General features: G+C 40.5%; 2 protein-coding genes across 3 annotated transcripts; both read right to left on the minus strand.

The window, feature by feature from the left end:
• Positions 1-5,431: 5,431 nt before the first annotated feature.
• LOC147440556 (adenylate cyclase) lies at positions 5,432-6,235 on the minus strand. The gene has a single exon (XM_086530278.1). The coding sequence runs from the start codon at positions 6,184-6,186 to the stop codon at positions 5,572-5,574; it is 615 nt and encodes a 204-aa protein (XP_086386404.1). The 5' UTR covers positions 6,187-6,235; the 3' UTR covers positions 5,432-5,571.
• Positions 6,236-9,027: 2,792 nt separating this feature from the next.
• LOC147440557 (bark storage protein A-like) lies at positions 9,028-14,510 on the minus strand. Of its 2 annotated transcripts, XM_086530279.1 has the most exons (6): positions 14,194-14,508; positions 11,864-11,931; positions 11,574-11,729; positions 10,597-10,854; positions 9,823-10,002; positions 9,028-9,688 (listed from the first exon to the last, which is right to left on the minus strand). In XM_086530279.1, the coding sequence occupies exons 1-6, from the start codon at positions 14,444-14,446 to the stop codon at positions 9,521-9,523; spliced, it is 1,083 nt and encodes a 360-aa protein (XP_086386405.1). In that variant the 5' UTR covers positions 14,447-14,508; the 3' UTR covers positions 9,028-9,520. The 2 variants fall into 2 exon arrangements, with proteins under 2 accessions (XP_086386405.1, XP_086386406.1); XM_086530280.1 differs by lacking the exon at positions 9,823-10,002 and having other exon boundaries at positions 14,194-14,510.
• Positions 14,511-25,956: the final 11,446 nt, after the last annotated feature.

Genomic DNA, 25,956 nt, shown 5'->3' on the forward strand with positions numbered 1-25,956 from the left:
GATGTGGACAAGTTTGTGCGTAGTTGCTTGGTATGCCAGAAGGTCAAGTTTGACAGGCATAAAGCATAGGGATTGTTACAGCCTTTTTACCCATACCCACCCGCCCCTAAGAAAGTATTGCAATGGACTTCATCTCCCGAGAACACCACGTGGGCACGACTGTTTATTGCCCGGGTCTTCAGATTACATGGCATGCCTGAGACGATTGTCTCCAACAAGACCCCAGGTTAACGAGTTTGTTTTGGATGGCTATTTGGGAGAACATAGGCACGCGGGTGCAGTTCTCGTTCCACCCGCAGACTGACGGGCAATCAGAGATTGCTAATTCAATGGTACTTGTTGAAGTCTTCTTTGTTGGATCAGAAGACTACTTGGGAAAGGTTTTTACCTTTGGTAGAATATGCCTAAAGAAACACGATTTACTTTTTTGATGGGGAAGGTGCCATTTGAGATTCTTGAATTTGCTACAAAGGTTCCATCCTTCCTTAGCACGAAAGATAAGATTTTTCTTTGAAGCCGACCAATTCACGAGGGACTTGGTCCGGAAGGCTTTGCAGAAATTTCAGGAAAGACTGTAAAAGGCAACAGATCGCCATTGTCGCGATTTGAAATTGAAGGAGAATGATTGGGTGCTCTTACATTATGGGAAGGCACTCCCGAGAAGGAAAACAAGGGAAAGGAGCGGCTTCTTTGAAAGCTTAGCATGAGATAGTGTGGACCTTTCCAGATTTTCCGAAAAGATAAACGATATCTCCTTTGGACTGAAGCTGCCAAAATACTTACAGGATTCACAATGTTTTTCATGTGAGTCTCTTAAAGCCTTTTGAAGGCGATGTGCCCGATGATGGGAAGCTAGAAATGCAATCCAAATTGGACGAAAACGAGCAGATACTCGTTCCAAAATATAATTTGGCACAAAAAGAAAGAAAGAAGGTAAAGCAAATTGACGGTTCTTGGTTAAATTCAAGACCTACTTCGCAATGGATGCGAAGCGAATGGAGGAGGAAGACCTAGCAGATATTCCTCGGAATGTGAATCTTTACCTTGAAGCTTTTGGTTTAGCATAGTCTATTCCAAATGGAACCCAGAATTCAGCTTGGCTGGAGATCTGGTGCAGTAGGTTTGCACAAGGGGGGAGTTACTACGATCCTTTGTCAACAGATGCCTCGATTTTCGAATACTAGAGTCACTAATATCTCTTTGAGCTTCAGGGATACTGAGAGCTGACAGTATTCTACTGGATGACTTATGAAATGGAATTCCGGATTATGAACTGATTTGTTCTTGACTTGTTTTCAAATGCAGGAACTGATAGACGAAATGACTGCAGCATTTTGGTCTAATTGATCTCGATTAGACATGGTTGCAATAGGGGTTAGTCAATCGGGCATCTATGAGATTCCTGAGTGGATCTAGATGCGATTGCTAGCTGCATTGCCAATAAATCATAGTCTAAGATCCGAATGAATGTTGAATGTGATTTGTCATGTGATGTCCTCTGATGTCTAGTGATGTTATGTGATGTCGTGAGATGTGATTGTCGACTGGTACGTGTGCTAGATGTGTGTTCCTAGTGCGTAGGTACTAACAGTCAGTGTCTACTAAGACAGTTTATGGCTTCTGTCTGTTTTGCAGGCGTAATCGAGGGCGATTACAATGCTTTCACGAGGGGGGTATGTCACAAACTGGTGACGTGGCTGGTTGCCCACTAGACACACACGTTGAAATGGCGACTGGCTGCAGCATAAGTCCTGAAAATTACGAGCAGAGTGACACGTGGCACTCCTGACGTGGCGTCCGTACTGACACGTGGCAGCTTGTATGGACCTTCCGCGATTTGCGGCGCGTTTCACAGACAGGCAGCAAATTGCGACAGCTTTTGGAGCTTTTGCTTTTAGGCTTGCTTTATTTTATTAAAGCCTAAGAAAGAGAAGAAAGAACTCCTTTTGCATTATTTTGAAGGCTCAAGAGAGAGAGCTTGTGAGAGAAAGCTTACTGCTTTATTTTAAAAGCTTTTGATTTTCAGCTTTTGGGGCTCTGCTTTTGGCATCCCTTGTACTCTTTAAATAAGTGGGTAGGCCACTCACAACTCAGAGCATTTGGACGCAGAGTCTGAGTGTGAGCGCCTGCCCGCACTCTTGTGCTTTGAACTCAGATTAATATAAAAAGAAATATCGAAAGGGGCGCCAATCTTTGGGACCAATATCTCTAGGCACGGAACTCCGCCGGGCCAGTGTCGAATAAATTATGAATTGTGAATTGTTTTGAAGTGGTTATTTGGTGTTGTCGCGGTAGATTCTTGACTTGGAGTGTCCAAGTCTGTTACATATGGCATGGTATGTCTCCCTAAAGTCTAGCCTCCACATAATCATTAGTGATCCTTCTTGCCTCTTGATTTCCTATCATTGCTTCTATGTCTCTCTTTTCTAACATAATCTTCCTTTTCGTAATGGTTACCCTTGTGGTAACCAGAGTATTAGCCTTTGTAACCATAATGACTTACATAAGAGTAGCACTGGCCCCCATATGGTGTTGATCTTCAAGCTCCTTTCATATATGAGCAACCCTCTTTGGCTTAGACATCAACGTGCTTTTGTAAGCGATGACATGGGCATCTTACATTAAGATCACTCCCTAACTAAATTCAAACTTGTAACTTACTTCAACACTGGCCTGCATTCACGTTGTATACCTTATCTACACACACACACGGAGTGGAATAGTTTGCACACAAATAGTGGCTTGACATGCACACACCTCTACACTACACTACACTACTCTCTCTCTCTCTCTCTCTCTCTCTCTCTCTCTCTCTCTCTCTCTCTCTCTCTCTCTCTCTCTCTCTCTCTCTCTCTCTCTCTCTCTCTCTCACACACACACACACATTTTCCTCAATAGTGGAACATCCTATGTACATAAACATGCATAAAAAAGAGTATATAGTGCACAAGGGTCAAATGATGATTGTTTACAATGAGAGGGTTTTCCGACTACATTCTCCTAAGCTCCACTTTCCAAGCTTGAATGGCCTCTCTAATTGCTCCGGGTGATTTCAAAGTCTTTAATGACTTTATACCTCCAAAGTAAGGCTATATATATTGTGTTTTGCAAAACTATTGCCTTACTTCATGGGCAAACTTTGCCTTTAACATGAAGAGTTTTCTTCTCTTGCCTTCTGGCACCCAAGGAGTCTCACTGCACAATATAGCTCTCTTGCAAAGAGATGTTTGGAGTAAACCTCACTCGTAAGGTTCATCAAAAGAATGCAATATTTCGTGGCTCCATCAATACGGAAGATCCACAAGGCTCTTAGAACAAAAAGATGCCTTGAATAAGCCACATGAGTTTTTCAGCCCCAAATTCAGTAGTGTGATCTATTAGTACAATGTTCATCCTCTTTTAGTCCTTTGCCTAACAAGGAGGCTTAGGAATACTACCAAGTAAAGGCCTTGGGGGATACGGGTTATCGTATGTGAGAGTGTAAGGAAGGGGGGCTATGAACAGATGAGATAGGTGCGATCTAGTATCTAGGGGTAAATTAAGGGCATTTGGTACATGTAAGAGATGTCTCATTATTACTAGTGAATCCCCTGGTAAAGACCTAGCTACACACGACCCTACACCAGCCTCTAACCAAACTGGCGAGCTTCCTACCCCATGAGATGGGGTAAGGGCTTTTGTAACAAACTTGGACACCCCAAGTCAAGATTCTACCGCGACACAACAAAGATTCACTTCAAAACAATTTACAAAGATGACACGGCCCCGCGTAGTTCAGTGCCCAGAGGTATTGGCCCCAAAGACTGGCGCCCCTTCGGTATTCCTTTTTATATTAATTTGTGTTCAAAGTACAAGAGAGTAGGCAGGCACTCACTCTCAGACTCTACGTCCATATGCCCTGAGTAATGAGGCCTAGCCCACTTATTTATTGGTACAAGGGATGCCTAAAAACAGAGTTCCAAAATCCTTTAAATAAAAAGCTTCAACTCAAAAGCATTATGCCCAAAAGCTGCTAATGAAAATCAACCATCGTAATTTGCGGAGATCCGTACAACGTACGGATTGCCACATCATCAGCGTAAAGTGCGCCGCAAAATTCGACGTGTTTTTCGACGATCCGTATAGCTTGCCACGTGTCAGTCAGCCTATCGCTGCAATCTCGAGACTGAGCCAACAGGTGTGTGTGTGTGTATCCACGGGCTAGCCACGTCACTAGTTTGTGACATCTATAAGAAACTTGGACACCCCAAGTCAAAATTCTCCCGCTACACAACAATGATTCACTTCAAAACAGTTCACAAAGATGACACGGCCGGACGTAGTTCCGTGCCCAGAGGTATTAGTCCCAAAGATTGGCGCCCCTTTTGGTATTTCTTTTTATATTAATCTGTGTTCGAAGTACAAGAGAGTAGGCAGACGCTCACTCTCAGACTACTCTGCGTGCAGATGCCCTAAGTAATGAGGCCTAGCCCACTTATTTATTGGTACAAGGGATGCCCAAAAACAGAGCCCCAAAATCTTTTAAATTAAAAGCTTCAACTCAAAAGCATTATGCCCAAAAGCTGCTAGTGAAAATTAGCCAGCGTATTTGCGGAGATCCATACAACATACGGACTGCCACATCATCAACATAAACTGCGCCGCAAAATCCGACGCGTTTTCCGGCGATCCGTACGGCCTGCCATGTGTCAGCTAGCCTGTCGACGCAATATCCGGGACTGAGTCAGCAGGTATGTGTGTGTCCACGGGCTAGCCACGTCACCAGTCTGTGAGACAGCTTTAGCAACCACGCGAGTTTCCATCATCCACATAACCCACATGATGACTATCTTGTCATGGCGAAGCAAATGGAGACGGTTCTAGAATCTATTCATATGTCTCCATATCTACAGATTAAATGCCTAGAGAATGTCACTTATATAGTTTTAGAAAGAGACACAATTGCACACATTCCATGGCATCCTTTGATAGACTTGAGTGTAGGTGTATCAGGAGCATCGAATACAGATGAACTCAAAAAGATTCTATAAAGTGCAGAGAGTATAAATATGTGGGCTGCCCATAATCTTTCATATCTTGTATGTAATCACACTTATGGTAATTTGATTATTGATATGACACTACAACCATCCACTCCATCTTGCATGATAATATCTGCACTAACGTTTCAACCAAATTTCAAATGAGTGTTACACTTCAATAGCAAACTTCTAGATGCAACAACTTTTGAGCTATGCAACACAACTTCTTGAGAAAAATTAGAGTAGCAAATTCCAGCAGACAATGGTCATTTCTTGTATATAAGACGGCAACCAAAGTTGTTTCCGAGGTATACCCATGGCGATCAAGAGCATGAATGAGCTATGATGTGAGGCATCCAAGCACAGCATAACCTTAAGACTCAACTTTACGCCTTGGACAAAAACCAAGCTTCGACTTAAAACAGCCATTAGCTTTGCATTTTTAAGTGGGCACCTGGCACAGACGCTGCATTTATATAGAAATGTGCGCTACAAAGAAGCATTGCCAGATTATCCAATCATTATAGCTGCAAAAATATATACACTTATACTACGCCTGCATGTCAGGCAGCTTCCCTGCCCTAAACATGGCAAACTTTGAAGATGTGGAGTAGGAAAAGGGGATACCATGGTGGTTGAGGAAGTCTTCGAGGACAGAACGGGCGTGCTCGGGGTCGGAGGTCTCGCACTCAATTTCATAGGCAGTACCGAAGTCGTACTGTGTTTCATCAAGCTCAAGAACGAGATTTTCCCAATGGAAGACATTTCTGACATTGCGAAAACTGCCAAGGCAGATGAAATTCTGGACCTGAAAATCTTGTGTGATGCGGTTGATGAGGGTGGAATCGAGGGCTAGCAAATGTCGCGGTTCGGCCACGCAAGCACGTGCAGACGCAGCATCAGCTACCTCCTCCTCCTCTTCTGAGACCGTGCTGATGCCATTTGCAATCGTGGCCTTGCCCTTGAGGGAGGCGATACACTTGCGGGAATCTGCGCCATAGAAGCGCAGGCGCATTACTGCCTTCTTGGAGCTCAGCTCGCCATTCTCCCCATCAAAGAAGAAGTTCTGCTGCAGATGAGTCACTTGGTGATACGCTGCCAAGAGATCTGCAACTCTCTGATGAGCTTCGGCCGTAGGCAAACGGAGCTTCACCTCCACCTCCATCTCTCTCTCTCCGGGGGGGTGTCACACTCGGGCGGGCATTATTTGACACACCATGGTCCCTCTAAATTGGGGGCGGCCGGATTGGTTTTGCGCCGTTCGCGGCAGATTAATCCCCAAGTGATCATCATGTGATTACAATCAAAGTGAGCCCCAAGGAAACTAGATGTGAACATCAAGTGATCGCAAAGAGATCTTCGTGTGAATCCCAATCAAGATGTGATCACCTTGTGAACCCACCCCGTTCCAAAGTGATCAGTGTGTGACCCCAACCATCCCAAAGTGATGGCAAAGAGATCCTCTTGTGAATCCCAATCAAGATGTGATCACCTTGTGAACCCACCTGTTCCAAAGTGATCATTGTGTGACCCCAACCATCTAAAGTGATCTCCAAGTGAACACCACGTGATCCCCCATTCTGTCACTTTTTGCCATATTAATTTACATTCTCACCCCTATTTCAAGTGACACGCGATAGCTTAATGGGAGAGTCACTGTCTCTTGTGTGGGAGGTGGTGGGTTTAAGTTGCGGGAGTGGATCCGATCGGAATCTTCTTATTCTTGACAATAAACAAACGGTCCACATCATCCAGAGATCGTGGATCGTCGATCCCACTTGGCTAGGGGGTGTCAAATAGCCCCAAGGTGGGCAATGGGCAGCCATGCCGAGGTGATGGGCTGCCATTTGCCCAACAAAAAGTGCAAGATGGGATATCTTTACAGCTTGATTTTTATCTTGATTTGTTTAACTTGTTTACAATAACTCAAGAACACTTGTTGCATGCACTTTGTGGCCTACATATCCAATTTTAATCGGAGATTATAAATTTTTGAATGAATCCGCCCAGGTATTCTGAATTTCCGCCCTTATAAGAGGAATCTCTTGAAAGCATGAAACGATCCTCCTGAGGGCTTAAGGGAACCTCCTAAGGAGAGATAGTGATCAAGACATGCAAGTAGATTTAGAGGTTATTGTCTTAGCTCTAGGAAAGTAAATAGAGAACATAGCATCTTTCTAGTCTTGCTTTGTGGCATAGAGGGCCTTTGTTGTAGTTTTGCCAAGAAAAATCTCAAATGTATCCTATGTCCACTAAAACTAAAGTATCAAAAAGCTCATTAAAGGTTGCTAGTTTAGAACCTCTAAGGAAAGTCCCTAGTCCCTTATATCTATCCTTCTCAGATTCCACCATGTTAAACTCTCACAATAGCATCAAAGGCTTGTCCATGTTATCCAATAATCATTTTCATAGGGACGTTTTGTTCTCTGAACTGAGTCCCCCCCGCATGGCAAGTGAGCAGAGTGGCAAGGAGGGAGCATTAGATTCAAAACTACAACAACATGCCTAGAGCTACTTCTCCTGAACCCCTAAAATGGGGAGTGAAAATCCACATAAAATCAGGAGCAATGGACTTGAGCCTAATATCAAGATCATTAGCTAAAAATTTGAGCTCGTGAAGAGCAATGAAGTCTACGGGGTTATTCTTAATCCATTCTATGATTTTTTAGGGTCAGTAGAGCTCTTAACATTCCAAGAAACTCCTTTCATCTTCTAGGGTTTTTCCCTAGGGTTACCTGAGCACTTTTTCTATTCAACATGTGTATGATTCCTTTTACTATCCTTGTGGATGCACATGGGTATAATCTCCTTCCTTTTTGTGGTCACTAATGATAGGTGGCTCCTCAACCGCCATGCAAACTACTAGAGTAAATAGCTGGGGACTTGAGGAGAGGTTTGCAAGGTTGTTTGTTTTTGTCTTTTGTTGCTTGAGAAGTGGATCCCCCCCCCCCCCCCCAGATTGTTACTCCAGTTGATGTGGATGGAGCTGGTTTTTCCATTGACATGTAGGTGGCGGATCCTTTTTGTCAGCAACTACTGGAGTAGATGTCAGATTTCCCGTTCTAGGCTTACAAGCATGGCAATCTTATATCTTGTGTATTTTTAGGCCACAATGTAAGCATACATGGTTGAGATGTTTGAAAGGAGTGGGCTTTAAGGAGTAAGTCCCATTATCCATATTGATTTTGGTCTTCTCGGGCATGGTTATCCATTTCTATCAATATTTGAGGATGCCATAGAGGGTTGTAATCTCTAGTAGGTCAATTATCAAGGACCTTACCTATAGAATCAAGGATGGAGCTTCCACATATGTACTGAGGCATATGTGTTGTGCTCTTTGCTACTATAGCTTCAGGATCTCCAATGCTCTTATTTTGCTACACATTTTTGGTAGCTTGAGCTTTGGTTGGATGGGTGACATCCTCAACAACCATTTGGATGATCTGGCACTCCTTCTGCGTTGCAAGGCATGGTGCAAAGATGGGGTGGCTGCTCAACAAAGGGAATAATATCACTCGGGCCACTATGTGGGCGTTGCATGAGTAGGAGGTTTAGTGGCTGGTAACACTTTTTTTTTGGGGGGGGGGGACCTCTAAAGACAACCTTGTGATAACTGAACCAAATAAAGATTATCATTTAAAAAATACTCATGGCTCCCTACATAACTACATGTATTATAGTTTTATTTTCTAACTATTCTATATTACCTTTATCTAAATCTAAATATCTAATTAATACCTCCAACAAGGAAGATGTGTGTGAGAAGTGTGTGGTGTATGGCTTGCTTAACAATCGTTTCTCTAAAAAAGCATCATAGAAGAATTCACCCATGTCATCAACCTCCAGTAGTTTTGAGCTGTCTTGGAGTATGATTTCCAAGTCACTAGAATGAGAAATGTGACTGCCCAACAATTGTTGGACGTCATAATTAATGGAAATTAGGCAGTAAAACATAATGGATCACAAAATATTTCTTAATTGCAAAATTGTAACATTGGTAATGCTATTTTTATGTCAAACTTAGATCGCATTACTCCTATGGGATATTTGCGGTCCAATCATTCCTTCCAATCAAGGGTGGAATTGTGGACATTATTTGCAAAGAAACTGAATTGTAGTAATCTTTTTAGTTCTATATCATGGTCCTCTATCATGCATATGCATGATACAGGCATGCATATGTATGATACATGCAGAAGGGAGTTGAAGAATAGAAATTAATTGATGCAAAAATTACAAAGAATGGCTAGGCCACCTCCATATATGCCTAGACCGTGGAGTTCCTTGATCAAGGCACATTCAAAGTGGACATTGGAGGGGAGGAAATGAAATAATACGGAGCATTGCCATGGAGTATAGGAAGCAATTTGTATCTGGTCATGAGCTGCCAGACATATTTTCAGACAATGCTCATGGCTTTGCTCAGAGCCACTCGAATCACCATCATCATGACTTGCACTTGGATTCGGCCCCACTTGAGGAATCGAGAACCTTGATGGTCAATATGCCATCAATGGCAACATGCGAATAAACGCAGTAAGCACAATAACTGCATTTGTGGCAGCCAAGTTGTAAAAAATTTCTGCCTCATTGGCTTCATCCGATCCTCCAGCTAGATCGGATAGAGCTCTAAAGGCAATAAAAGAGACATTGTTGGTGAGGCAAGTCTGTAAAAGAAACATCAAGCTATTAGCTCCTCATAAAAACATAGAAATTGCACAATTCATCCTAGGCGGCATGTGTCTATATGATTTATCCCTACTTTTTTAATTTAATGGTATCAGTGAAGAGAAATACATACCAAGGCCACACCTGCTGACTCTTCATCAACAAGAGAGACATTGAAATGATCATGTAAAAATGACCTGTAAGCTGCATTGTCCACAAAGATGTTTGCTGACACACCCCTACTCACCGTCACCACTTGCGGTGCTTGAGACAAGCAATTTGATTCATTCGTGCATCGTTTCAGATTCAAACTCTGGTATATAGCATTAATAAATAAGCTCCAATTCAATGCAGAAAGCATGCTAAGAAAAAGGTGTCTGCTTTGATGAGTGCAAAATATGAAAAGAAAGGCAATAGTACCAACAAGCAAGGTTCTACCCTCTATTCAAAAATCCTTCCACTTAAACAAAGACTATACAACTGTACTAATTCTTTGCAGTTTTTTGCATGAAAGTTGACAGATTTCCACAACAAAGTGAGGACTGGGGATAGATTGCCTATGAAGGGAAAGTGAAGCTTCAGAAAAACAAGGGATTTTACAAATTGAGTCATGAAATTAACCAAAAAAGCAAAGAGGAGAACAGAACAGTCACAAACATGAAAAATAATTATTGGAATATGCTCGCAGAACAAAGTGATGCTACGGCCTCCAGCCATCCAAGAAACAATCTTGCTAGCTAAGAGTGAAGAAATGCTATGCAGTCACAAAGTCATGGCAATCATCGACAAGGTCATATAACCATCAACTCCATCATGCATACTATTGACTAAAACAATATTCCCACTAACATCATCAGAGTGCCCAACAAAAGAATAACATGCCTCGGAGCTGAGATAGTTACCTTACCTTACTTGTAATTTGGGCCGCTATTTGATAGTAGCTCTCATCCACTGGCACCCAGAAATGCTGTTCGACAGTTTCTGGGGTCCCATTGACCGGCAACACCTCCTCTGCCTCATAGCATATCTTGCTCAACATATTAGACCCATTACCACGAGGATCGTTGTAATTTCCAATTTCTAAGCACCCCAAGTCTTCTGCCTCAATAAATTCCCCTTTTGCCATTCTAAAAAGCTTCCGACCAAACGATTCGCCTGCGTACCTCTGCAGTTGGGACCCTTGATAATCAGCTATGCACGATCACATTTTGAAGCTTGCTATTCCATTCATACTCTACAAACCCTGTGATGCCATTACAATGATATGATTTTGATATAGATATATGTCAACCTCATGCTGACTGGTCTTTGTTCTTGAAACAATTTTTAGACAAAACTAATGGACTAGTACAGAGGAAACTACACAACTTTTATCCAAAGTAGAAAAAGGCATGCCAAAATACAGTTTAAGTCATTGTAAACAGCCTTTCAAGGCATAGTAGGAAAGCCCTTAATCTAGCTATGCTTTTACTGTTCGCAAATTTGTTGTGACTGGCAATCCTATAAAGGAGCATCTCATCAATATGAAGTTTTTAGATTGAACAACAGGACCAACTAGAATAATGGTTGAAACTTGATAAGGCATAGTAGGAAAGCCCTAAATCTAGCTATGCTTTTACTGTTCGCAAATTTGTTGTGACTGGCAATCCTATAAAGGAGCATCTCATCAATATGAAGTATTTAGATTGAACAACAGGACCAACTAGAATAATGGTTGAAACTTGATGTTTTGTGCTTTTCACAAAGGCGACTGATGAGCAGATTAACCAACAAAACACATCTAACATGATGACTTGCTGCTAAACCTGGTGCTTGAACATGATAAGCTATTATTAGCAAGCATCAATGCAAGGAGAGAAGCCAAGTTGAGGTCAAAGAGATTACCTCCCATTCCCAAAGACCTGTATGTGCCCAATATCGTGGAATGGTTATATCCCCAATATTGAGCTCGTCGTCAGCATTTCCAGCAATCCCATAATGTAGAACTCCACTTATGTCAAAGTAGGTAAGGAGCAACTGGGTTGTAATGCCTGTATTCAGCTAGCAATTGGAGAAATGCATTTAGGTAGGTACTTTGCATCTCAAATTTTACAGGCTTCTGCCTGTTGAATAATAGTGCACATTCATTATAGGTAAAAGTAGCTCATAAGTTTCGCGTATTTTTTCAACCTTACCATCCCAAGTCCTGTCATCACTGCAAGTACCCTCCTGCCCGCAACCTCTCCGACATGGAATCTACGCCCTAACCTTACATCAACAAACAACAAAGCAATCTCCATTAGCCTTTGCTTTAAAAAATGATATCAAGACAAAACATGCAAAATCAGTCTGCAGCGCACCATGAATCAAAATCCTTGCTTTACTGAAGATCTTACTTACCATCCCTCCCTAAGAGAAGCAAAGAAATTAAGAGCTTTAATAGCCCCAACACAGCTACAAGCAGTTGGTATGGTGACGAGAACAATCAACTGGAATAAACCAGAAAGCAATTGGAATCCTAGCACTATGTACTGACATGGGATGAGCATCGCAGACATCATTTGTCTGTCTGAAAATGGCCATTCTTGTTGCTACAGCACTGAAGAAAGCATTCCCTCAATCAAAGCTTCTTGTGTTACTAGTTCAATCCGGTTTTTCTCATGGTTTATCTATGCTAGCAAGTCATATGGCTCATCAGATCCATATGGTTGCTGATGTTGCACTCCCCTTAAAACTGCTGAGGACATACTTTTCAGTGATAGTTCTGGAAAATTCTAAACATACAAATGGGGTGTGGTCTGCAGTGTAAGAGAAGCGGGCCCAAAAAGAAACCCAGATCAGCTTCTACAGCCTCAAAGGACCAGCAGTCTAATTTGATAGTCGAGCAATAATGTGGCATTCACACACATTCCTATATTTGGAAGGCATACTTTAATGTACCTCGTTACAACCATTAGGACAGATTGAAAACAGGACATGACTTAACGGTTTTGGGGCCTTCAAGTCCTGATGTGTGCTTGATAACATTGGCACATGCGATTTAAAGCACATAGTCTTCCTAGAAAACAGAGGTCCTCCTCTACATCATTATGCTCATTCATCTGAGAGTTGTATAGCTTTATTTTTCTCCTAGAGTGTGTGGTACATTCCCTGCAAGGGCTGCATGAAAGTAAAAATGTCCTGGTTGTGACGCTTTGATAAGAGAAGTACCACAAACCCTCCTTGGAAAAACAAAAAACAACCAAACTTGAAGTATGGCCAGGACTATCTATAGAGAAGAGGACCCAAAGAAAAATGGAAAAAGTAGCCTGAACTGCATGATAATGCACACTAATGCATGTGAAATAACTGAACCAGTACGATAACTAGGCTATCAAACTTAGTGATCTCCAATCCTTTCACCACAGCATAGGTAAAAATGTCCTGGTTGTGACGCTTTGATAAGAGAAATACCACAAACCCTCCTTGGAAAAACCAAAAACAACCAAACTTGAAGTATGGCCAGGACTATCTATAGAGAAGAGGACCCAAAGAAAAATGGAAAAAGCAGCCTGAACTGCATGATAATGCACACTAATGCATGTGAGATAACCGAACCAGTACGATAACTAGGCTATCAAACTTAGTGATCTCCAATCCTTTCACCACAGCATAGGTATATGTTCCGCAGATCACCTTTGATTGATAAGGCCAGGTAAAGTTATTTACTCGATAATAGCAGATCAGCATTGATAAGAGCAGGTAGAGTTACCTACTCTATATAAAAGCATGAAAAGCTTTGCACATTATTATCTCTTATGGCAAAAGCACAGAAATTTGCAAAGGAAAATAAATAAAACACAAAAATTCTGGGACTATGTGCTGCACAGTGTCAAGATCACCAAGCCTGCTTCAACTTCAGAACCCCAACTTCCAAGTGACCTTGCATCATCATTAGGTTGGGAGCTGCCTACTTCATTGTTGACTCCATCCTTCACTCCCCAGTAGGGTAAAGATCCCTAAAGAATTTATGGCATCGGATACGTTGGCACATTGCGGCTATTTGCATCTCTTATGGAAAAAGCACAGAAATTTGCAAAGGAAAATAAGTGAAACACAAAAATTCTGGGACTATGTACTGCGAGTGTCAAGGTCACCAAGCCTGCTTCAACTTCAGAATCCCAACTTCCAAGTGACCTTGCATCATCATTAAGTTGGGAGCTGCCTACTTCATTGTTGACTCCATCCTTCACTCCCTAGTAGGGTAAAGATCCCTAAAGGATTTATGGCATCGGATATGTTGGCACATTGCGGCGATTTGAACAAACATCAACCTTTGCACACATAAACTCCTCATTTCTAAGGCATTGAACTGAAATTCACAGTCCCATTGGACTCTATGCTCACACCCATTTCGTTTCATTCCACTGCGCAACCACATAACTTGCCCTCGCACAAGCTTCAAGACCTTTCGCAGTCGAAGGAGTCAATCTACATCAGTTCCTGTGAAGCAAGCATGGATTTTGAGGAAAAGGGGGAATGATACCTGAGATATCAATGGTGGAGTCGAGAGTGAAGATGGATGTGTTCAAGAAGGGGTAGAGCTCAAAGGCATTGGGGATGACGAGGCCGAGATAAGGCCCCTTGTCATTGATGTCTGCTACGCACTTCATCACTGAGCTGTCGATGGCGCCTTCGATGATGACTGCAAGGAACGCAAGCACGTACACAGGTGAGGTAGCTATGGTAGACACTCTCCTCATCACCAGCTCATCATGGGTAGGAGCAGGAAAAGCCATGGATGTTAGTGTTACCAGGCTAGTGTGAGTCAATAACGTTAAAACTTAAGAGCTATTTAAACTGAGCTTTAAGTCTCACGTTGGTAACCACGCACGATGCCATTCAAGCTCTGCTTTACAAACTTTGGTTCTCTCTAGGGTAAAGGTCCCAACTTAAGGACACTGAACTTGCCTGTTGCCATGTTGGGGCCATTTTTCTTTGATTTTGGCTTTGGTAGACGCAAAAGATACGTTGCATCATGTGCTTTCAAACAAGCTTGGCGATGTTCATTCCGACAACACATTCAAGTTTTCTGACACAATTCATAGTTCTCGATGCAAAAAACTTACTTAGGACAGTCATGTCTCAGAAGGAGGACTACATTGTGCCAGACTCGAACTCAAATCCCTGCAAATGGGTTTACTCCACGTCAGATGTGCTAGTCCATCTTCTCAAATGGCGTTGTGTGCTTTTGGGGGGGAGGCAAGTCCTCTTAAAGGGTAATGTCCTTTTATTGGGACATTTACCCTATACAAGAACAGAGCTACTGGGGCTAAGAACCAAGGCTCCGGCAAAAGTAGGTTCCCTTTATCCAAAACTTGCTCAAATCAAAATATGGACGCCTCAAATTTTCGCAAGGAGGATTTGAAGCTGGCTCAAATTCCAAGATTTTTAGTTGAAAAGTTTAATTCTATATAGAATAAAAAAAAGTAGGTTCCCTTTATTCAAATCACAATATGGCCGGCTCAAATTTTTTGTAAGGAAGATTTGAAGCCGGCTCAAATTCCAAGATTTGTAGTTGAAAAGTTCAATTTTATATAGAATCAAATATGGTTTTCACCTTCTCAGTAAGGGATCCAAAGCTAGCTCCATAAAATCGTTTTCTCGAGCCCTTATAAGAACTCGGTGACATTAGACATGAAAAGTTTTAATGCTACAAAAGTTTTCAATGAGAGGCTCCTTCACAATATCTGTCCCACCCTCCGAGAGTGGCTAAAGTTGTAAATTTTTTGCCTCTCTTACTACACTTCACCTATGTTGTATCCTTTTCTATTAGATTCAACTTCGAGCTCAAAGCAAAACCCATACCCGCAAAAGTTAACCTCCTTCCTAAAACTATAGTTTTCACACCTACACTTGCCACCAGAGTGTTGGAATTTGTGGACTTTGTACCTTATTCGTGTATATCCTCTCTAATCTACTAGGATGCCAATGTGACATGAGTCATGTGATGGCATGTAGTTACTTTCCACCTAAATTTATGATATATATGGTGAGGTTTCACCTCATGATGTCACCCTCTATGAGTGCCTATATAAGAGGCTTGTAATTTCTCTTTTCTAATGCATAATCAAGAGTTAATTATAGAGTCTACATTGTGTATTGCTACTCTCTTTGATTACACACACACACACATACCATGAACACCACTTACTAATCCTCCCTAATCCCTACAACTGGTATTAGAGCTTGAAGGAGATTTAATCCTCTTAGTTAATTAGTACTAATCACTCACGGACACGTCCTTGAGTCAATCTCATAATCCATTACCCTTGTAGTTGATAAAGGGTTCAATTAGAGTTGGCTTTGCATTTGCACATTCTCTAATAAGCTTGCTATTGAGCATTTCTCAATTTCTCTCATTAGCATGCTTAGACTCTTGTCTTTGCATTAGTCGTCTCTTAATTTTTTGCATAATTTGATCTTTAATTATTCTCTCTCCAAATATCACCTTGAATCGCTACAAGTATGCATGAAAAGCCCTCCTTGAGCTCTTTCGACTAAGTCTATATGTGCTCATTAATTCTCCATTTCAGGTATGATCAATCCTTTGAAGCTCTACAAGTAAATTTCAATGTTTTTGGCATTTTACACATACAAGCTCAAAGGCCATTTTCTTAAGAGTGAACTTCCTAGTCTAGGATCTTAAAGGAAACAACAGCCATCGGTGCATAGAGCACAAGGTAGATAGCCCATTTTTGCAAGCCCAACACATGCAACAACGTCTTGTCAACAAAACGGCTTTTGTATTAGTCCCTCCAAATACAACAGAGCTTTAAAAAGTCAACTTCAGATCCTCAATCATCTTGCAATATGTGAGGATTTGATAGCAACATAGGCCAGCAACACACCAACGTTGATTTGGTATCTTCAAAGTCTCTCAGTTATAGGCATTGTCATATCAAACAATGCAGCTTCGAGCTTTACATTTTGCATGCAATTCCAAGATATTGCAACATATTCGTAAGCAACAAAATAGTCGGCATCTACAAGTGTGGTAGTCTATGCTTAGGCTATAAAATTCAGAGGGGACATCGGGAGCTCAAATCATTCCATGCCAGAGCCCATCTTCGGTAGCTTGCAATGCAGTAGCTCGGGCACGTAACAAGGTGCAAAAGTGATTAAAGAATCTGATTGCAAGCCAGTCATTGAATCGGCTCCATCAAGCACAAACCCATGAGCAAGAGAATCACGTGAAAGTTTGCTATATTTAGTGGTCATTTTTGCATCATTTCCAGCTCACAACTTCGAGATCATAGGGTGTTATTTCTTGCTTCATCTTATTTTGGTGAAGCCTCCATTGCTTTGGGGAATCTCGGCTTGAAATAGGTAGCATCCTTGGTTGCACTATATTCGGCACATCTTGAAAGCAAAGCAACACACCGTGCTAATGTTGGCAACCTCTATAAAATCAGAGTCCATAAAAGGCAGGGTACACAAGGGTAGATTCTCATTGAAGGGTAGTGTGCCTGATGCCTGCATGTGTGCATGCGATGAAGGGGAAGAAGAAGAAGAACAAAGTAAGATTGGGGGGGGGGGGGGGGGGGGGGGGGGGGGTGTGTGTGTGTGTGTATATATGAGAAGAGTATTAAGTTAGTGAGTTAGTAGTTGTAGGATGTTAGTCACGGGTGGCCAACTTTTCTTTACCCCAACAATCTGCCACTTAAAGGCCAAATGTGGTCATAAGTGGCTAGAACTAAAGCTAGTATCTACAATTGTGAAGCACGACCACTTCGCCATTGTACAAATGTGCTCACCCTACACCCATTAACTCAATGAACATGTCATTTACATTTAAGATGAGAATGATCAATGAACCATCATTGAGTTTTTGTGTATACAAACAGTTATCCTCTTGACTCCTTCTAAAACCCTAGGACTACATAAAAGCATCAAATTTTTGCTACCATTGCCTTGAAGCCTGCTTTAAGTCATAAAGCGCTTTCTTGAGTCTACATACAAGCTCCTCCTTGCTAGGATATTCAAAACCTTTGATTTGCTTCATGTAAACATCCTTTTCAAGATCCTTGTGAAGAAAAGTTATCTTCACATCAAATGGACAAGCTCCATGCCCTTAATGGATACTAGGCCAAGCACTATGTGTAATATGCCCCCCGTGTATTGTATATAGGCCCATAATTCTAAGGATAACTTATATTTCCATTGTGCACTAAGCAATACACTCTCTATTGTGTGCCTTGAGCTTCTTCATCTTCTCCTAGCTGTGTATGTTTTCCTACAACCCTAATTCCAACAATTGGTATCAGAGCAGGTTGCATCCTCTTGGGCATAGTCACTAGCACTTGCTTGCTCACTTTCTCTGATTTGGGTGAGCTTTGGTGAGCACCAATAGGTCGACAAATACTTTGGGTGAGCTTGTGGAGTTGGGTTTGCTCATAATTTTGATTCGGGCTCATTTAGGCTTTCGTTTCCTCTACAGGTAGTATTGCACAGGCAATTTTGTACTTTTGTGTAGAATTTTTAACAGTGCATTTTTTTGCAAAACATGTCTTTTATAGTTCTCTTTGGGTTGTGCTATATAGCACCTGTTAGTCCTGCTTTGTTTTCCTATTTTTGAGCACTCTTCACATCAGGTGCATTCACTCGTCATGGCTGACAACAACACAGATGTTTTCAAGATGTTTGTTGTTGAGGATAAATTGGATGGGGATAGCTACCCATTGTGGTCTTACATGATGACACATGTTCTTGTGTCATACAGAGTTTGGAATGTTGTGCAAGGCATTAATGTACGTCCACTGTTTGTGGATACAAGCTATGTTGAGGATGTTGCAGGTTTTGGCAGGTTTGTTGCTGCTAGAGTTGTTTTGCCTACATCTGAGTAGTCTCATTGGGATGTTAGAGATGTGTAAGCTCATGCATTGATTGCATTATCTATGAAGCACACTATTACTCCTCACATATGCTCAGCAAATCAACAAAACAGACTTGGGATATTCTGGTTGGGCTTTGTGCAAGTCGCAATGATGCTAAAATTGAAATGTTGCATAAAGAGCTGGAGTCAAAGATTATGCAAAAGGAAGACCAATGGACACTTTCCTTACTAGTATCAAGGATATCAATGAGCAACTCATTTCTATAGGCGAAGTCATTTTTGACAGTTCCATTGTGCAAACAATTCTCGATGCATTGCCAGATTCTTACCAGACTTTTGCTAGTACTTGGAGACTTGTGACCCAAGGAAATCCTCAAGCTATCAAGTTTGATGCAAGAGTCACTTTCAAGAAAGAATAGGGCTAAACAGTGTGTAGTTGAACAGGCTTTTGTTGTTGCTCAAAAAAAGGTGGTAACAACAATATAGCCACTTCTCATGGTTCTTTAATGTAGCAAATCGCCTGTTTCTAATGCTTCTACTGGCAGCATCTTGCCTAGGAATTTGGTAAAAGGGTGAGAAGAAGATATGTTGCCATTATTGCAAGGCTAATTATCACTTGATAAGCAATGTCCTAAGTTAAAGGCGAAAGATGCCAAGAAGAAAGAGACTGGATCCACCACAAGTACAGCTATTGTAGAATTTTTAGGGAAAGGAGATTGTGATGTTGATGTAAATGCAGAGTGGCCATTTAGTTCAAAGTGTACTTATGATCCTTCGGCCATGATGCACAGATGTCAGTTGTTGCAGATTCACGTGTGGTACTTTGATAATGGTGCTACGAAGCACATTACTTCACATCGAGTTTTGTTTACCTCTCTTGAGTCAATCTCTCATGGGAATACAGTCGCCTATGCCAACAATGCCTATTATCTGGTCAATGGTGTTGGAAAGATTGTGCTAACTGCTACGAATGGCAGTTCTTTCACACTTGTTGTTGCACTCTATGTAGCAAGGATCAAAATGAGCCTTTTGGCTGTATCTGCAATTGCAAGACTTGGTCTTGTTGTCAAATTTGTGGATGACATATGTATAATTCATGAACTCATTTTTGGTGATGAAATAGTTGCATCTGGCATTTTGTGTCATGGGCTGTATAAGCTTATTTTGTATGACAAGTGTGGGCAAAAATTTTGCAAATGTAGTTATGAATTCAAAGGTTGTTTCAGATGCAAAACTTTGGCATGCATGTTTTGGGCATCTAAATTTTTCCAGTTTGTTGTGTTTGCTGAAATTTGACATGGTTGCTTCTTTGCCGCCTCTTGAAGCACTTTCTAATCATGTTTGTGAAGGTTCTATTTTGGGTAAGACGCAATGTTCAAAGTTTTGAAAGGATGGTTCAGTAACGGCTACATGCAATTTGCAACTTGTGCATAGTGATGTTTGTGGGCCTATGCAAACTCTATCCTTAGGCAATTACCTATAGCTCATGACTTTCATTGATGATTACTCTAGGCATGCATGGGTGTATCCTCTTGAAGCTAAGTCTAAAGTGTTCATGTGCTTCAAGCAATTTTTGGCTATGACTAAAAATGTCTCTAGATATACTATCGACACCCTCTGTTCATATCAAGGGGGGGAGTATATATCTCATGAGTTTAATGCATTTCTAGATAATCTTGGGATAAAACACCAATGTACAGTGTCATATACACCTCAACAAAATGGTGTTGCTGAAAGAAAAAACAGGTCGCTTACAGAGATGGCATAATGTATGGTCAATAGTCAAGCTTTTCAACATTCGTTTTGGCTTGAGGCTATCATGTGTACTACTTCTGTACTTAACAGGTGTCCTACCAAAGCCTTGTAGTCTATGACTCCTTATGAATCATGGCATGACAAGAAGCCATCTATTGGCATTTTTGGTTGTTTAGCTTATACTTTGGCGTAGCCCAAAAAAAATTGGATGATAAGGCTATTAAATGCATTTTTGTTGGTTACAATACTAAAATCAAAGGTTATAGATTATACCCTTTGCAAATAAAACGTATCTCGGTTGCACAAAATGTTGTGTATGTGGAAGATTTTGTTCAGCCTTTGTTACCATGTACCAGAGACAGTAATGTAAGCTCACAAAACATTTATGACACTTTGTTGCCTCTTTTTAATGGTGGAAACTTGAATGTAAACTCCAATGAGGCACATGTACAGTCGCGGGGGGGGGGGGGGGGGGGACAAGAAGATAAAGTGTGCAAATGTAAGTAAGCTTTGTATGGGTTGAAGCAGTCTCCTTGTGCTTGGTATAGGAAAGCTGACACTCATTTTGTTAAACAAGGCTTTCATAATAGTCCAACCGAAAGCACTTTGTATGTTAAGCATGAGGGTGATGTATTTTTCATCGTTGTTTTTTATGTAGATGATATGTTGATGACTGGTCTGAATGAGACACACATTGTTGAATTCAATGCTCATCTTGAATGCTACTTTCAAGATGAAAGGCTAGGGGCTTTTGCATCATTACTTGGGCATATAGTTTAAGCAGTCTGGATGGGGGTATTGCCTTGAGTCAACCAAGCTACATAGAGACAATACTATGTAAGTTTGGCCTTGAGGACTGGAAACCTACCACTACTCTAATGACAATAGTTTTGAAACTATGTAAGTTTGGCCTTGAGGACTGCAAACATATCACTACTCTAATTAAATTTTTTGAAACTAAGTCTCATGATGATGGTGATCCTGCCAATGTCACTCTTTATCAAATTGTTGTTGGTGGGATGCCTTATTTATGTATGCAATACGAGGCCAAATATATAATTTGCAGTCTCACAAGTTAGCAAATTTATGCATAGCCCATGGTCTAAGCATTGGCAGGCTATTAAGAGGATCTTTCACTACTTGAGTAGCACTTTACATCTTGGGTTGTTTTATCCCAAGGGGGATCATTGCCACCAGATTTGCATGATTTTATGGACTTAGATTGGGCTAGTTGTTATGACTCATGAGTGTCCACAAGTGGTTTTTGTTTCATGCTCGATAGTTCATGCATATCATGGTTGAGCAAAAAGAAACCTAATATGGCCACTTCCAATTGTGAAGCTGAGTACATGGAAAACTTCACAGCTACGATTGAGTGTGTATGGCTCAGACACCTTATGGTTGATTTGGGTGTTGGATAGGACACTGTCACCATCATCTACATTGATATTCAAAGCACATTGGCAGTTGCAAAGAACCCAATTTTTCATGCTCACATAAAGCACAGTGAGGTGCATTATCACTATGTTAGAGAGAGACTCTCAGTAGGAGAGATCAGCTTGGCTTATGTGCCGACATAGGACAACCTTAGAGATTTGTTCACGAAGGCATTGCTTATGAGAAGTTTAAAGCTTTTTGCAAAGCTTTGGGCTTGCTTCCCTTTTTGGATTGATCGTGTCCTCAGGGAATTTGCATGGCTTCTTTGTAACAAGATGGCTCACCGTAGTCAGTCATTATGACATTGTTAAACCTTGGCTAAACCTTGAGGATCTACTAGATCGTCTCAATGGCCGACTACCACTATCTGTCCTATCAATTGGAGCACTGCTAGTGGAAGTCGCATCACTAGTCTTCTAGGTTTTTGCAAATTCTAAGGCAATGTCCTCATATGTGACTTTTCCATACTTAACCTCTTTGATAGGTTTCTTGTACATCTTTAATTTGTTGAAGATAACACATCTACACATTTGTGGAAAATAACGAAGTCATGAGAATTTCTTGAGATGGTCTCTCTCTCTCTCTCTCTCTCTCTCTCTCTCTCTCTCTCTCTCTCTCTCTCTCTCTCTCTCTCTCTCTCTCTCATATAGCTGGTGACTCTCCCTCTCACTCACTCTAATGCATGGTTGCATGGGAAAAGCATGATGGCATGTACGCATTGACGTAAAGATAGAAAATTTCTAAGCAATGGAAGACTTTTCTACAACAATAATCAGAAGTGAATAGGTCCAAGGAAGTTGAATCTCATCTCTTGTTTTGCATACAATGTCTTTTCGCACTTGCTAGAGTTTTTGTTTTCTAACAAGGTCCACAACCATTGTGTAAAGTGATTCTAAATCTCCTAAGGATGGAGATAGTAACCACTCCATTGAAGACAGCAAAAACCATGATAATGACATACTTGGTATCGTTGAAAGAGACTATAAGCAAGCAAGGTGAAGACTTATGGCACTTGCAATAGAGAATGGCACACTAAGAGTTCTTGGTATTGAGAATGAGAATCTCAATGAGGACACTTGAGATGCAAACAAACGTTTGATGCAAATTAATGAGGAAGTCAAAGAATGTAAACGTTCTCTTGTGGACTTGAATGCTTTGAAGAATCACATAAGCAAAGTTATGACCAAATATAAATTTGGTCTACTTGAATGATTTTGTCTCTTTAGAATTGGCCACTCTAAAGAGAGAAAATAAAAAGAGTGGAAAGACCAAGATTACAAAGATGATTGTAAGTTGCGTTTTAGGGCCTTAGGGTGCCAAAAGGGCGAAACACTTTCAAAAGTGCTCATGCAACTAGTCTAAGGTGCATCTCAAGACCTTAGGGTGCTAAAGAATGATGCAACCTTCAGAAGTTCCAATGGATTTTCTTTCGAAATCAAATGTAATTTTATGGGACTAAAATGAATCTAAAATGGGTCCTGAATGCCTCCAAAAGTATGTGAGAATGTCAGGTAAAAGAGAGATGTGACCTAGATTGAACAGGCTTGAGGACCCCTAATTATTCATGCAGAGACGCCTCTTAAGGAGCATTGATGGATACCCCTCAAGAGGAAAGCAATGGGTAAAGAAGTAAAGGAAAGGTCCAAAAGTGGTTGGACTGCCAAATTGAGACCTCAAGAGACTATTTTGAAATATCTCATGATAGAGAGCCACTCTCTAAAAATAACCCTCAAACTAGACCAGAAACAACATTTCTATAACTTTTGTGTTGAACACTTCACAAGTAGAGGAGCGAAAGAGGTTTAAAAATGCAAATTACTGCTGCATAAGGATCTAATCACAACTTGTAGAACAAAGCTTCTCCCTCTCAAAAGGCTCACTCCTCTCTCACACACAAAAAAAATCTCTATAGCTACTATGTATCTAAGGAGAAGATTGGGCAAAATAGATTTTTGAATTCCCCATTATATGAAGTTTTAAGTCTTTAAAAAGCACGGTAATTACCCTAGAGCTTTATAGATTCATGGTTTATTTTTGCACACAATTGTAATTTCTTTATTTATAATAGAAGTCCTTTTGAGGGGGAGTTGGCCTCATGAAATCCGGCCATCTACGTTGTGTCAATGTTAATTTTTTCTTACCTTGAATATTTTTATTATCAATCAATTAATTAATTACACAACTATCATCAGATTGATCAATTGCAAGTTTCAGTGTAGTTACATTGCTATAAAAACTTGAGGTTATTTCTCTCTTTTGGAAGAAGGAAACAGTTCTAAGATTAAGTGTGAAGGGATGAGTTTATGAATCAACCACACATTTTCAACCAAAGAATCGTGAAATTCTAAAGAACTATTTCTTGACTCTTGATGAAGAAGAATAATTGAGACTCTTAAACAAAGAGAGAGAACCATTCACTATACTAAAATAGAGACTTGCATCTCAACCAACCTTTGTGCTAAAGGATCTCATAAGCAATTTGAATTTTATTATGATGCATGAGATGATTTCCTTTGAGTTGTTTCACTACAAGAACCGTATATCATTGCATATAAAAGTCGGTGTCTATACTAGAACATATGACTCTAAGCATCTATAGAAGAGTGCCTTATCAATAGGAAAGCATGGAGAATTCACTTGGATTGCTCTCTAGAATTCAAATGGATCAAAAGAGTCTCAAGGACCATATGACTCAAGGGAACTTACCCGACAGGAAAATAACACTATTCTGTATCTGATGCACTCTTACGTCAACCGTGGTCTAATGCCATCTCAATAGTAGCATACTCCTATGGTAGATGAGTATACAATAGATTTTAGTTTCAAAGATGATATGTTTACCACAGCTCTAACATAGAAAGAAATGAACGTTTATGTTGCAAGATGGTTATGTTCATTATGGAACGGTCATGTATAGCTTAATCTTTATAATGCAAGGTTATGTACAAATCATATGCTCCACTTGATGGTGAATAGAGAGGAATCCAAAGCACCATGAATGGTATCAACATTATTTTATGGATCACAATGAAAATAGAAATTGAACACTTTGTGTCTCAATGGTGTCAATGCAAAAAGATATAGTAAGCTAGAGGCAAGATCAAAGGTCCCACTAATCTTAAAGATGAATGGGAAGATCCTTACAACCCAATGAACATAGTCTTGATCTATGTGTGCCGCTTGCTTAGATCAACAAAGCTATATGAAGGTCTCATAGCAAAAGTAAAAGACTGATCTTGACGAGCCTAAATGCAATGATTGAGTTCTTTTAGAATGACATTAAGCTCATGGATAGTACACGATGAGAAAAAGTTCGCAAAAGAACTCATGGGTCATCGAAATTAGTATGCTTAATGATAAAAAAGGTAATATGGGCCCTTTCAAGTTCAAATGCCAATAACTATGTAACTTGAAAGCTTAAGCTACCTACCATTGGCAAAATACAATGTTTTCCATATAAGCCTACTAAAAGCTTTTTAGGGGGACGCCCCTCAAGATCCAATAGTAGCAATGCTTCTCCTAAGTTTGAAGGAGAAGAGGCTAGCAACAATGAAGACAAAATACTCCATAATGGTAAGGTCTTGAGTAAGTTATTGATTAAGTCAAAGAAATATCCTTTCAACTTTGTTAAATGGGAACTAAGCCATAGTTGAAGGATTAAATGTACATAGTTAATATTTACAATAAATTTTATGAAACATTATCATCAATGTAAAGGTTGCAAAAGGAAATGAAGGAAAAATTTCTCTTGTTTGACTTGTTTGTCTAAATTCTCTTCATTTATGCTTTAAATCTTCCAAGGAGTATGCATACAAAAGGACACACACTTATGGCAACTATGTCCCCCAATGCACTTGTTAGAAATTGAGTACACTTGCTCTTTAATGTAGAAAGGTATACTAGCTACAATGATTAAATACATTTGTGAACAACTCTGTCTTCCAAGTATGGAGTACAGTGGTCACCTACCACAAATAAAATAAAAGGAGTGGAAGGACCAAGATTACAAATTTGTTTGTAAAACTCATTTCAAGGCCTTAGGGTGCCAAAAAGGTGAAGCAACCTTTGAAATCGCCAATGAAATTAGTTTAAGGTGTATCTTTGGACCTTAGGGTACCAAAAGAATGTTGCAACCTTTAGAAGTGCCAACAGAATTACTTCTATAATCAAATGAGATTTTATGGGACTAAAATGAATTAAAACTGGGTCTCGAATGTCTCC

The sequence above is a fragment of the Adiantum capillus-veneris genome, chromosome 15 (assembly GCF_014529385.1).
Source record: "Adiantum capillus-veneris isolate H3 chromosome 15, ASM1452938v2, whole genome shotgun sequence".
Lineage (NCBI taxonomy): Eukaryota > Viridiplantae > Streptophyta > Polypodiopsida > Polypodiales > Pteridaceae > Adiantum > Adiantum capillus-veneris.